The 14,978-nt window shown below is 40.0% G+C and overlaps 1 protein-coding gene across 3 annotated transcripts; it reads right to left on the bottom strand.

The window, feature by feature from the left end:
• Window positions 1-5,065: 5,065 nt before the first annotated feature.
• On the bottom strand, window positions 5,066-13,507 carry C15H10orf88 (chromosome 15 C10orf88 homolog). 3 transcript variants are annotated; one of them, XM_075072491.1, is made up of 7 exons: window positions 13,258-13,507; window positions 12,261-12,464; window positions 11,953-12,009; window positions 10,085-10,154; window positions 9,242-9,448; window positions 7,458-7,933; window positions 5,066-5,643 (listed from the first exon to the last, which is right to left on the bottom strand). In XM_075072491.1, exons 1-7 carry the CDS (start codon window positions 13,449-13,451, stop codon window positions 5,415-5,417), a joined length of 1,437 nt encoding a protein of 478 aa, XP_074928592.1. In that variant the 5' UTR covers window positions 13,452-13,507; the 3' UTR covers window positions 5,066-5,414. The 3 variants fall into 3 exon arrangements, with proteins under 3 accessions (XP_074928592.1, XP_074928593.1, XP_032652383.1); XM_075072492.1 differs by lacking the exon at window positions 13,258-13,507 and adding an exon at window positions 13,028-13,247; XM_032796492.2 differs by lacking the exon at window positions 11,953-12,009 and having other exon boundaries at window positions 13,258-13,506.
• Window positions 13,508-14,978: the final 1,471 nt, after the last annotated feature.

The raw sequence follows: 14,978 nt of genomic DNA, 5'->3' as shown, positions 1-14,978 counted from the left end.
AGGTAAGAGCAGTACGTAAACTAAAGACCTCATTCAGCTCTCATATGATGGTGTAAATCAGAAGGAATTCCACTGAAGACAATACTATTACTCTAATGCAAAACTGGAGTGCAAATAGAATCAGGGCCTCAAGGATTCAGATAGACTTTTTCTCACTTTTGCAGATTATTTGAAAGATTGAATGCACACTAAGTAAAAAAAATAGGATTCCAAGTTATTTAGGTGGGCATTGAATCAGAGTCTAAAGAACTATCAGTAAATTAAATACCCAAAAAAGGATTTAACATTACTATCTTGACAGTTTCTTTAACAAAATGTGTATGTAGCTCAACATTACAGTAGCAACATACATTTCAGCTATCATCTTTGTTATAATCTTCTTTACAAAACAAGAGTTAATATTTCAGTTGTATTTTGTTTAAATCCATTTTTTATGGGAAAGCTTTTAATATGCAGAACCACAAATAACTGAAACAAAGCTAGGTTAAGCCCTCCTAAACCTGACACACACAAAAACAAAATTAACTATGGAAAGGACCAAAACTTGGGGTCAGGGGAGGGAAACCATGCAATAAACGGGAAAAAAATTACCATTAAAGTTAGATATTTTTATAGGTTAAAAATTGAATTAGCTCACAGGCTAAATGAGTTGGATTATTCTGATGTAGTTTCTTATTAACATTTATCTATCTTATAAAACTGCCAAACAGTTTGACAAGATTAGCTCTGTGGTGTTCAGCAAAGATCCAGGTCCAGTACTGAGAAGCTAATGTAGATCATATTAAAGAGTGCAAGAAACTTACATAACACTAGCTGATGCTTATGCCAGACTTTAGCTTTATTTGAGCATGAAACTTCGTTTTAGAAATTTAAGTTTAAAAAATGCTATCTGCTTTAAAACGTCTAGATCTCATGTTTAAGGCATGTTAATCATTAGCCATGTTATCCAATTAATTTAAAAAATAGTTTATAGCTTTTATACTGTATTTTTTCCCCTAGTGGTACTTACAATGTGCTCAATCCTGCTCCCGCTTTATTTCAGTGGGTGCAAGATTTGGCCCCATGTGCAACTAATTGTCAGCACACACAGAATGAAGTTATCCGAGTCCCAAAGAAAATAGATATTCAAAGCACTGGATAAACATTAGCTAATTATTGTTCACAATGTCCTTCTAAAGTTAGTAGTAAGGCAAAGAAATTAAGCAATATAGCCAAGACTATGCAGCAAATCAGTAGCAGAGTGGGAATTAGAACCCTAGAGTTCCTGATTCCCGAACAATGGACTCATGCTTTCAAAGCATGCTGAATCTGAAAATGTCTTCTAAATGTCTAACCATTCTATAAGCCAGAATTTATTCTTTACTTTTTCAAATGTAACTTGCTAAAAATTCCCGCTTTAAAAAAACGGAACAAAACAGAAATATGCCTTAGAAATAGTACAAGTATTGATTAATATGAATGTAAAGTATGAATACTGCAAATTACAGCATGTATTCTATATTATACTGTGAACAATTATTTATTGGGTAAATATGACACATTTCAAGAACAACAAACTTTAAACAGGTTGTTTTTACAAGAGCCTGGGAATAGAGAAATAAGCGATGTCAGAAGAATATTAGACTAGGACACCTGCCCCATAACCACACACTTGGTGAGACATTTTCAACTCTTCTATCAGTGGATGCTGTAAACTAGACAAATTACTTCTCAGCACCTCAGCCTGGGAAAGTTTGTCCAATCTGCTATTCTGAAAATTCACTGGATTTTACACAACACTTTTTAAAATTTTGCTAACAGCAAAAGGGAGTTGGATCCATCAATTCATACTAGGCATTGTCTTGACCTTCAGTATGGATATAATGGGTTCTGTCTCCCATCAGACTAGCTCTGAGGAATCATTTAAATTCAGTACAGTTCAAAAATGCAAAAAAAATTGTGTTGCATTCCCTAGAATATAAATTGAGATGATGCTAGGGGAGTTATCCCAGTTGATTCTGCCTAGAACTCTTGTCCAAGATGCAGACATTTCCACACCAAAGTTTCCATGGTTTTAGTACACTTCCAGCAGGTATTTGTGCCACAGAAACTAATCCAATGAAGGTTTGATTCAAGAATGATTCCCACTACATGAAGTGAATAATCTAATTGAATGACTTCAGATTAAGATCCATTGAGCCCTCATGGACCTTTCTGAAAATGAGTATCCAGACTGCCACAGATAGGGTCCTAGATCTATCATATTTGTAAACTTTCATCAGGATTCTTGAAGTAATGTCACATAGTGTAAAAATCAGAAGGTATACGCAGTAGCCTGCCCCTTTCACTTAATTTCTAATTCACTGCATGATTATATATAATCATTTGCAAATATATACTCAGTCCTTGAGAAGCACAATATTCCATCTTTTCCTTTTGCTAAATGTGATGCTGGGATTTTTTGGCAGTAGTTTAATGCTGTTAAGTAATGTTGCTCAAAGGATGATAAATATAGACAACTAATGAAGCTCTCTGTCACTATGTTGGTTGTTTTTTAAAAAATGTTAAAACTCATTGGTGATGTGGGTTCAGAATTTGCATTCTGTTCCAAATCATCCTTGAGGAATCAAAATATCTGATGGAAGATAAATTCCCATTAAGGATTGGGTAATTATTCCACTGACTACAACTATTTTTTTTTTCTATATAGAGCCTTCGCTCAAGTGCAAGGAACCTTGAATCTGCAGCTCTACTGCTTATATATCCTTTCATTTGTGGTTCTGGCTACAAATGCAGCTATGGTTCTGAAATATTATATCAATCGCCAAGCAGTAATCAGAAACTGCAGAGCTATTGACAAAGTACCCATCATCTTTTCTACAATAGTGTAATGTAGATAGAAACACAATTAAGATGGATATTTTCTGAATAAGAATTTTCAGATGTTGTTTATTTTAAAGGAAGTAAATAAATCTTGCTGTCCTGAAATAATGCAATGCTGTGGGCTTGAAAGAATATTTCAAATGTAGTATTTAAATAAATTTTCCATGGGGCTGTCTATTAAGAGCACTTAGAAATTTGAATTGAATACAGCTGCCCACTTAAAGAGTTTTCTCACAAAAAAACAAAAAAAACTGTGCTTTGCAATTGCTGCCTTATACATATAGTGAAGAATTTAGATTTGACCTACATAGTCTAAAATCATTTGGGTCCTTTCTCCCTGAAAGGCCTTCTCTATCCTTGTGATACTCTAGGAACTGCAATATCCTCAGATGCTTGAGCTGTGGTTCCCTGGTTTAAGTAGGAAGAGGGGCTGCTGGCAGGGTCTTCTCAGTGAAGCAACCTCAACTCTGAAACTGACATCCTCCTTTGATCCTCTACAGTATCTCTATCTGATGATCTTAAAGGCATACTGCAAGACTCATCAGTTTTTCTTTGCATGAGGAAGCAGGGGAAGGAGGAGGAGGAAGAAGAGATGGTGGTATGGAGGGATAGGGGAGGAGAGAGAATGTAAGATATAGATCAGTCAGTGGGGGCAGCTATTTAGTAACCACTGCCCACACAGACTGTCTAGTATTTATTTTAGAATTTGTACATTTGGGGTTAACATTTTAGATATTTGAATAGAACATATTGTGACAAAGTTCCTCCTCTACCTTGGTGGGTCCTGCACTTACTGGCAGATTTGCTCACCTCAGTGACCTCCCCCACAGTCTGGATCAACTCCTCCTGTGTCTGATCAGGAGTTAGGGGGAACCCGGGCCCACCCTCTACTCTGGGTTCCAGCCTAGGGCCCTATTGATTTGCAGCTGTCTGTAGTGCCTCTTGTAACAGCTGTGGGACAGCTACACCTCCCTGGGCTACTTCCCCAAGGCCTCCTCCAAACACCTTCTTTATCCTCACCACAGGACCTTCCTCCTGGTGTCTGATAACACTTGTACTCTTTAGTCTTCCAGCAGCACAACCTCTCAGTCTCAGCTCCTAGTGTCTCTTGCTCCCAGCTCCTCACACGCACTTCCTCGCCTCTGGCTCCTCCCCATCTGACTGGAGAGAGCTCCTTTTAAAACCCGGGTGCCCTGATTAGCCTGCCTTGATTGGCTGCAGGTGTTCTAATCAGCCTGTCTGCCTTAATTGGTTCTAGAAAGTTCCTGATTACTCTAGTGCAGACCCTGCTCTGGTCACTCAGGGAACAGAAAACTTCTCACCCAGTGACCAGTATATTTGCTGTCTACCAGACTCCTGCACCCCACTCACCTGGGTCTGTCACAACATTAAATTGAGCTTGGAAATCAGTTTTGTCCTACATATTCTCAGATAGATGGGAATGAAGATTAACAAGTTAGAATAAAATTAATATAAAGTTCAAGTGGAAACTTCAGATGTGTAGCTATCTCTGTCCTTCTGAAATATAGCTTCTCATGGTTCATGAGTCTGGAATTCTATTTTATAAGTAAAAATGCCCATAATTAAAAAACAAATACATATTGCTGTATTGCTTCAGAGAGAGAGGACTGTTTGCTTCTCAAAGGAAGATATTGCCTTTATTTCTGTCAAGCCGGATGCGCGTAGAACAACTGTAGTCTCTGCCAATGCACAGTACACGCTGGTGCAAAAGGACTAAGCCACCTTTCTACCTCCCCGATCCTGCAGCAACCATAATACTGTAGGGTCATTCCTCTGGTTCAGGATTACCATAATGCAGCGATCCTGTCTCATCATACTCCCTATTTAAAAGGGGACCCCCTTACCTGCCCCTTTAGGGCAGTTTTTGCTACTACTGTGAGCTGAGGTTCTGACCAATATGAGACACTAAATCCATCCAAGCAGTTGATGCTAGTTTCAAAACAAGCATCAATAGAGAAGGTCTGTCATTTAGGTCATTGATAATAGTCAATCTACTTTCTGTACTGTGCTTCAGGTGTATCAGATGATGATTCTGAACTGGTGCATTAGAAGTAAAAAGGTACCCTATCTTTTTAACCCTTAACCAAAGAACTAAAAAACTAAAACTAAACAGAAACTGAATTCTGTTTTTTAATCTTCTAGTAATGGGTTGCCAATAAAACAGAAAACAATTAAGCCAATATAAATAGAAAAAAAGTTACAACTCACTTTATTTATAGCACATTTCATAGTTCAAGTAGAGGCTGACAAAACAAATTCCAAGTGGCTTTTTAGAAATATTTTAAGCTAAATAAGCCACAAAAATACATACAAAATTTACACTTATGAAAAATATTGATATTTTTAAAGATTACAGATGTTTTATAACAGTAACATTTAGTGTACAATACTGAGCAAAATTACAGTAACACATGTAACAACTTGGGGGGTTAGAATTAGTTTAATAAATATTAAGCTTTGTAAAGACATCAAAATAAATACTTGCCCCTGGAAAGTATTTATACTGAGGTCCTGTCTTTTTCAAATATTTTCTATCTCTCCCCATTTGAGAGTCCTTCTCCAGAGTCATATTGTTCTTGTGACATTTTGTTCGATTTGGAGTTTTGAACCATGTCTATTAACAGAACAACTTTAGTATCTATATGTTCCTGAAGTTTCTGCATACTTAGATCAATATAGTCCATTAGTTTTTTCTCCATCAGTTCCATATTTTTGGATATGACCTTTTCCAAGTAGGAGCAAATAGGCTGCTGTTCCATTCTGCAAGAAATGTAAATATAAATAATTAGTCATTCCTATTTTTAATTATGGAGTCAGTGAGCATGCTGGCTGGCTGACAGAGTTCCCAGTGCCTCAAGGAAGGGCACTGAAGTTTTGAAGTATTACTGCGTTTCTCAGAATATGCACTCGGTAGAGGAGGTACTCAATGTTAAAGTCAAAATAAATACATAAATATTTACATCTTTACTACATAGAAGGCCTGATTTTGTCCAAACAGACACTGTGCAACATACATCAGTCAGGTGTATATCATAAGGGCAAGACTGGCCCTATTTTACATTAGGGTGTACATTTACCTGTACAACTAACCAACTACTTTCTGTACAGTGTGCAAGAGTTAAGGTACTATGCTAAATCTGTGTTTAATATAATCTTACCCCAATACTGAAAATGGTATTTTTTTGTTTAATAAAAGATCAGCACACTAATCTGTACAAACTTCACTTTATGCTTCCATAACTGCATAGTGAGAAACAAAGTTAGGGAATTCTCGGTAAAACAGTAGCACAAAAGCCACACATCATATCCATGATAGATTTACATTATTTATCATAGTATTTATGGGAGTATGAAATAGTGAAAAAAATGTTTGGAAAAAAATAAAATTGGCTTCCACTTGCAGTGATAGAGTACTCATCAATTAGGACCAGCTAGTTACAAGTTTCAACTTTTTCTGCCATTTAGAGTTGTTTTTTTAAACCACAATCTTTTTGTACATATTTAAATGCAATAGCTATATTTCCCCTCCCCCTCCCCTTTTTAAATGTCTCAAAAATTAACCGTTTGTACTAAAACTTTCCAGGATATTCACCATACCCAAACCAGGGGATTGGAGGTGGAGGGAGGGGAACCCTTGCTAAATCACTTCCCACGTGTAACTAATGCAATACCGTGTTTCGGTCAAGCTGCAACAGAGGGAAAGTTAGCTTGAGTCGTGTCATTTTTCATTGTTCCTATTCAGAATTCAGTGGGCAGTAGTATCAATAAACTGATCTTCAGTCTGCTGATACTTGGAAAGATATGACCTTTAGCACAGACAGACACTGGAGCTTTTCACTAGGTAGGAAGACCCAAAAAAATGAAGACCAGCAAGGAGGGTAGTGTAGTAGAGACAGCCCACTCATACAAGTTCTGGGAGAAAGAGCATGCACCTTTTGCCACTTAGCAGCCATAGAAGATTTTGGAACAAGACTTCACACATTTATCACATCTACTAGGCAGAGGCTCATAAAATTAAAAACGGAGCCACCAAGCATAGTTCAAATAGAATGCCCAGATAAGGAACAGCAGCACTTCCCCCTTTTCTGGTAGCTGAAGATGTCTGAATTCTCACCAGAGTACTGCCAACTATAAAGCACTTCTTTTCCTTTCCACCATCTTTCATAGCTTTAGACTATTATGTATCTGGTAACATGGGAGAGAAAAGGTAGAAAAGAGATTGATGGGATAAGTTAAAAATAAGTAAACTGTGATAAAGGGGAAGAAAAGAGACACCTAGAATAATGCAGAAAAAGGTACACTAGGATCTGCCACTGGAAAGAAGCCAGGATCATGAAGATAGTAAAAAATATACTATTTAATACATTTCAAAAATGCTGATTGACCTTGTTAGTTAAATAGAAGTTTACAACTATTTTATTCCTTTAAATTGCAGTGGTAGGGCTTTGTGGTGTGTGGCCTTGGAGTACTGTCATGGCAGAATTTTTTTTTTATTTTCTTTTTTAAATACATTATTGCCAACAGGCACAATCCACAGTCTAGGACAAGTTGGATAAGTATCAAGCCTAACTTACCCAACAGTTTGAATGCCTTCCCCTTTAGCTACTGTACTCTTCTCAAAACGCTTATTCCCATCATCTAGCTGAAGATGGTTTACTTGACTACATAAGTTTTGAAGAAAAGGAAGCAGCAGCCCAGAACTGGGCATATTTGGGTTTACACTTGCTTGCTCTTGCATGAACGATGACAACATAACCTTAAAATCATTTCCAGGAAGAGGAGTGCTTTGTTGCATAGTTTTAAGTCTTTCAAGATCAGGAATATTCTCTCTACCAAGTATCCGTGTGTTCACTTCAGTACGTGTTTTTAAATCTTCAAAAACTGTTTCAGTTGTCAAACAACTTTTTAAAGGAAAGGGTGCATTGGATGATTGATTTAATCCTCTAAAAGCAGCTGCATTGTGCAATCTATCAATTGTATGCTTGTCTCCAAAGACAGATTCCTTTTTTCCAAAGATACATTGAAGTTTGTCTCCAAGAGGAAAACTGTTCTAATGGAAATAAGAAAATGCACATATTCAATGTGTTATATTAATATAAATCTACAGATGTAACAGATATGTCTTTTCTCCCCCTCCACCAAAAGTAAGCATTCTGTAGCATTTTAGAGAACTACAGCATTCATTCCATTCTCACTAGTGTAAAGTTTACTCAGTGAATGTGATATAAAAGTTTATTAGAATGAAAGTTATGTACTGATATTCTATAGAAAATAAAGAAACTTTCCCAGTAAAGAAATCATGTGAAAGTGATTAACATTTGCAAGATGAAGGTTTAGAATAGCTACCATTTCTTTTTAGACTAAACTTCAATTACTGAAGCTGACTAAATTAGGGCTCCAATACTAAAAATTACTCCATGTGAGTGGGTGCAGGGGTCTGTACATATGCTTCTCTTTGCAGGATTAAGGCCTAAATCCAATAGTTATACTACAAGTACTTTTTATTTTGAGGAAACACATTTTACTGTACTGAAGATACAAGGGTTTCTTAAAAAACAAAACAATCAACCCTACCATACACACACACCACACAATTCTCAGTACAAAGTAGTGACAGCTCAGTTGTAACAAACAATATCTATCCTAAACTATTAAATTTATAGTAACAGTCTGCCATCTCAAGTTCCAAGATCACTTTTTATCATTTGATTTTAGCAAGGAAGTTGTGATCTTTTCCTTTTGGGTGCAAATCTCAGCGTCACCCATGTTCGGTTAGTTTAAGGCTGGATTTCTGCTACAAGTGGCTGATCCTTAAAAATAATTAATATTTCAGTTGGTGTAGAATGTGGCTGCAAAGATATTAAATGCTATTTCCTGCAGGAAGAACGTTACATCTCACATACTCAGTGATACGCATTGACTAGCACCTAATTTTGAGGTGAAATGAAAGGTGTAAGTTTTGTCATACAAAACCTGAAATGGGTAGACTGTTGCTATAATACTACAGTTTAAAAAGGAACTGCCTGTAGCTACAGATCTAAACCTAACAGCCTCTCTGGTTTAAATGGAAAGGGGAGGAAGGTTTGGTGCGATAGTCTTTTTAGTGGGGAGTCCTCAACTCTGGAATTCAGTCAGTCAGCTTGGCTTTAGTGACCTTCAGAGCAAATTGCAAGGCTCATTTATGTTCCCAGGCTTATTACAGTGGTGGTGGCTAAATGAGGTTTGAAATAGTAAGAAGTTTGTTTGGAGAGGTCCTTAATCAAATGAGTATGGAATTTGCGTGTAACACAGACGCAAAACACAAAGTCCTGGATTATGCCTTTTTATAAATTTAAATAAATAAAGTGTGGTAACTTGCCTTCTGCTGAAGTCGTACCATATTCATGAGTTGCTGAGCACCTGGAGATAACTTTGACCCCATGGATTCCACCATAGTTTGAACTCTGTCTAGATCTACGCTTGATCCTAGTGAAGGAAGATCTGAGGTAGATTTTGCAGAAACTGATTTTACTTGTACTACAATTTTAGTTATAAGCACTCTTTGTCTTTCACCAATGGAGAGCAGCTATTGAAAAACAAAGAAAAATAATAAGATTTTAGAACAAAGTACTACTTTGGAAATTAAAAGATCATTTTAGTGGAAAATTGAGACCTGTTTAATAGACTTCCTACTACTATTATTCTGAGTAGTGCTCATATTGAAATAGAATGAGTAAAGATCAGTTGTGCTTAAGTATTGGCAAGATAAGAGCCTATGTTTAAACTTTATGCATGTGAGTAGTCCCCATTGACTACAATAAGATTACTCACATATGTAAAGTTAAAAATGTGCATGTTTGTAGGATCAATGCCTAAAATTCCCACTGCGCACAAACTGTTAAATATCTAGAATATGTCTATTTAACAAAATTATTTAAGAGCATTCCTCTCTCTCTCTCTCTCTCTCTCTCTCTCACACACACACACACACACTTTAATAATGACATTTTAAGACATTTGTGGTATGGATTTGACATGAGAACCCTGGTATCAAAATCCACCTACATTTTTAAAGAGAATACTCAAACCACATCTCAGGTCGATATAAACCTAACTATCATCATCTGAGTAACAGATGATAATGCAAAAAAAACAATTAGTTAAATAAGTAATTTTTTTTTTTAAATGACAATTTAAAACATCATTTTGTGGAATTTCCTACCTTAATTCTACAAGAGGTTGTTGAGTACTCCAATTTAAGATATTTTTTGTATAAAGTAACCTTGTCATTTCTGTTAGAAAAATAAAATAAATGAGAGCTGTGAAGTCTCTATATGGTAAATGCTACATAAATGCTTTCTACAGGAGCACAAAAATATCAACTATTATATTCAGATGATAATGAGAAAAGAGCAGAGTGGGTCATCTTTTCATAGAATATTTTGGTTTTAACACTGAAATTCAGTTTGGATTTAATCATACTGCATACATACACACAAGTACACATATAGTTTGTTTTTTTCACACACGGTATCCACAAGATTTTCTTCTAGTTTTGGCTTGACTGATTGGTTGGTTCTTAAATTAAGTAGTTCAACATTTGGCCAACTATGTTGTTTATGTACTGTAATTAAAGTCTACCTCCCCTCCTCCCCCGCCCCAAATCCATAGGCAAAAATCTTGCAGCGTATACAAGGAGAACCAATACTGACATACATTTTCATTCCTCTCTTTGGAGCCATATATAAGAGAATTTAAAGTGATCCTAAATGGCTTTTAGAGATTACTACTGAATTAAATACTTCAGCTCACTGAAAATGGTAGCTGACTTCCTTAACTATTTGTTTGACACAGGCCAGGTCTACACTGCGACTTTAAATCGGTTTAATGGCCGATATACCGATTTAACGCTGTACCCGTTCACACGACGTCGTCATTAATATCGAGTTAAACGGCTCCTTAAATCGATTTCGGAACTCCTCCCAGACGAGAGAAGTAGCGCTAAATTCGAAAGTGATAACTCGGATTAGGGTTCGTGTGGACGGAAATCGACATTATTGGCCTCCTAGAGGTATCCCACAGTGCACCACTGACCGCTCTGGTCCGCAATCCGAACTCGGATGCGGAGTGCCGGTAAACAGGAAAAGCCCCGAGACCTTTAGAATGACATTTCCTGCTTTCACGTGTCCAGCTCTGATCAGCACGGGTGGCGATGCAGTTCAAATGCAAAAGTAGCTCCTGCATTGAACCTTACGGGAGATACTAGATCTGATCGCTGTATGGTGAGACAAATCTGTTTTATCAGAGCTCCGTTAAAGAACAGGAAATGCCAAAGCGTTTGAAAAATAAACTCCAGGATACACAGCGGTGCGTGACAACCGTAACGGGAAGCCAGAGACTCAAACGGATGCTCATGGAGGGAGGGAGGGGGTAATGAGGACTACAGCTACCAGTCTCCACAGCAGTCTCTGAAAACTATTTGCATTCTTGGCTGAGCGCCCAATGTCTGTAGCTTAATACACGGTGTCTTGCGTGGTTCACGGAACAGCTCGTCAGTCTCTTCCCCCCCCCAGCACGTGAAAGAGAAGTAAAATAAATAATTCCTTGAGTACTGTAAATGTCACCCTCTGTGTACTGAATGCTGCTGGCAGAGAGTACGCGAGGTGTTGACAACGGTCAGGATACCGTTTGTGATCTCAGGGTCCATGATTGCTGTGCTATGGCGTTTGCTCAATGCACTCCGGGAAAAAGGCGCCAAAGGGTTGTCTGCTGCCTTCACAAAGGGAGGGGTGAGGCTGTACCCAGCACCACCCGGGGCAATGTTTTCTGCCCCATCAGGCACTGTGCTCTCAACCCGGAAGTGGGAACTATGGGATAGCTGAGGAACAGCTACCCACAGTGCACCGCTCCTGAAATCGATGGTAGCTTTGGACCATGGACGCAAACAATCGATTTCGTGATCCCACCGTGGATGCGCTAAACCGATTTTATTAGATCTGTTTTGTAATATCGGTTTAAGCTAATTCGAAATAATCGTGCAGTGTAGACGTACCCACAGACAACACATTGGCAATGACATGGAAGGCCTACCTTGAAGGGTGAGAAGTGCAGTTGCTATGCCCATTCATTCCTTGGTCTCTCTTGAGACTGTCAAGGCAGCATAAATTGTGTTGGTGGTTTTTGTGATGTGGATATTTGACCATTAAAAACTCAATTGAGACATAACACCCAGTAGATGGCAACACATTTTGTTCACTAAGACACCTGGGCTACATTTAAGCCAAAAGTCTAAAAGCAATATAATACATCACGAGCTTCCCCCTAAAACAGCCAGTTTCCTTTTCAATTGGATTTAATAAGCAAATACTAAACTGAGCCTACATAATAAAGACACTTACCTATCATTCTGGATGGTGCAGACAGTCTGTCCCCTACCAGTTCCACAATACTCTTCTCCTACATATACTTCCATGTTTCTTGCCTCACTTAAAATTCCAACACAGACTATTTCCTCAGATCCATGAGGATCACACTGCAGGTACAGTAAGCAGGGAGTTTCCTTTTCATCATTTAAGCACCTCTCCAAAACCACAGAATTCTCACTAGAAATATAAGAAACATTCTGTTTCAGCAACTTAACATTTTATTTAATGTATGCTTTCCAGATAACACTATAGTTTATAAAACATAAAACAAGAACTCTTCATTTAAAGTCACTCAGTTTTTAAGAGAACAGTTATATAATCTATAATTTTGTAACTGCAGTATTTACAACAAAAAACGAACATTACAATTACAGGTTGTGCGTGTGTGGGATATTTATATCATGTTTTACAAATTTCAAACTTGCTGTGGATTCAGTCTGCAATGAAAATGGCTCTGCCACATTTAAAGGAAGTTTTGCTCTCAAATACTGTTTTAAATTTCGAGTGGAGGAGGGAGAACGTATGTGCTAGCAATATTTTTAGCTACACACAGGGAGATCCCTACCCTGAAATACACTAATCAGCCCCGTTGATGCTCTAGTTCTCACAGAACGTGCTGCCATAAGCATATAAGCAGGTCCAGATACTTCTCTTTCCATTAAAAGAGACAGCAGCAGTTGTAATCTTCCCAGGGGTAAAATACACCTGCCCGGACACGGTGAACCTGTGTGAAGACTCACTGCGAGCATGGGCATCTACTCCGGCCTCAGCACAGCGCCTGGCACTCAGGAGAACAGCTCTGTAGCCAGGGCCCCGGCTTGAGCCCGTCGCACTCCAAGGCGAGAGAATTAGGGGGTCTCGGGACTCCATGGGGCAGAAGACGCTCAGATCCACACCCTGCCCGGGATCTGGATCAAGCCTCCACTTCCCCGGAAACGTGTACGTGTCTGCGTTCCCGGGCGTCCCTTACCCGTACTCGGGAGGCGCCAGCGCCTCGCCCTCACTGGCTCCCTCGGGAAGGAGGCGCAGGGTGTCCGCCAGGCCCCCGGGAGACGAGGGGGACACGCACTCCCACGAGCAGCCGGCTGCGAGGCGGAGGGGGCCATTGGCACTGCAGATGCCATTCTCGGTTGCCGCCGCGCCCGCCAGGCTGCCGCTCGCCATCGTAACCGTCCCGCTCGCTGCCAACCGTCCCCTGCCGCCCCGCGCCGGCCAGAAATACCCGGGCAGAACTGACTTCTACGCAGAACATGCTCCCGACCGGACACAGTTCCGAACGGAACGTCCGGCTTCCAACGGTCACGGGTCGTTCTTACCGAGCCGCTGATTGGCTCGCCACCTTCCCGTGCTTCCCTTTCCCCCGCGCGTCATAGGCGTCCGGGCTGTAGGCGTAGGGGCACTGTCACACTCAATCTGTTTGGTGGCGCGCGTGCCCATAGTGGTAATAGCCGTCGCTGCGGAGCTTCCGAGCAAGCGCGCGCTAGGCCCAGGGCGGCGGGCGGAGTGAGAGGCCGGTGGTTGTGTGTGAAGCGGCCTGAGGGAAAGTAGCTGCTGGTGTAACCGAGACAGCGCGTGGCTTGCAGCTGGGTCCTGGGCCCGTTACTAGGTCAGAAGAGCTGTTGGATGGACGCTGTGCAGCCCGAGCCCCATTCTGTGATAGGCCCCATAGTACGAACAGCGATGGCCTCAGCCCCATGTTCCCTTTCGGGGCTGCGACGGCCTCAGCCCCACGTTCCCTTTGTGGGGGCTGCGCTCCCTCCCTGGGCATTGGCCCAGCTTCTGGGCTGAGGGAGGACGTGACCACGTGTGATTCTCTTGTCTTGCACCTTGTAGGAGTCCTGCACACACCTTGACTAGCTTGTGCAGTTCTGGTCGCCTTAGCTCAATATATATATATATATATATATATATATATATATGCGCATTGGAACAGGTACAGAGAAGGGCAACAAACATCATTAGGCGTATGGAACAGCTTTTGTAGGAGGAGAGATTAAAAAGATTGGGATTGTTCATCTTGGAAAAGAGATTACCAGGGGGACGGGGATAGAGGTCTGTAAATCATGCCTGGTGTGAAAAAACTGAATAAGGAGGCATTATTTACATCTTCATGTAACACAAGAACTAGGGGACACCGGATAAAATTAAGAGGCAGCAGCAGGTTTTTAAAAGCAGACGCCAGTATTTCACACAATGAACAGTCAAGCTGTGGAACTTTTTGTCAGAGGATGTTGTGATAGACAAGACGATAACAGGGTTCAAAAAAGAACTAGATAAGTTTATGGAGGCTAGGTCCATCAATGGCTATTGGCAGGGATGGTGTCTCTAGCCTGTTTGCCAGAACCTGGGAATGGCTGATGGGACTGATGATTACCTGTTCTGTTCATTCCCACTGAAGCACCTGGCATTCACCACTATTGGAAGACAGGATAGTGGGCAAGATGGACCTTTGACCTGACCCAGTATGGGCAGTCTTATATACTTTTCTCCTGGTCCCTGCAAGGTTTTCTCTGGTGTCACCACTGGTGGGTGGATTGTGGGGGCTCTGTCTGTAACATGCTGTGAGAGGTATGAGGTGGTGGGGACTAGGGCATATGAATCATCCTGAAAAATCAGACTAGAGGTAGATAAATGAGTGTGAGATATGTGTGCTTGTGGTTATCTCTGTCACATTAGTTAGGTTGGAATGAG

The sequence above is a fragment of the Chelonoidis abingdonii genome, chromosome 15 (genome assembly GCF_003597395.2).
Source record: "Chelonoidis abingdonii isolate Lonesome George chromosome 15, CheloAbing_2.0, whole genome shotgun sequence".
Classification (NCBI taxonomy): Eukaryota; Metazoa; Chordata; order Testudines; family Testudinidae; genus Chelonoidis; species Chelonoidis abingdonii.
The sequence above is the reverse complement of the archived record's forward strand: the minus strand, read 5'-3'. Positions and strand labels throughout refer to the sequence as shown.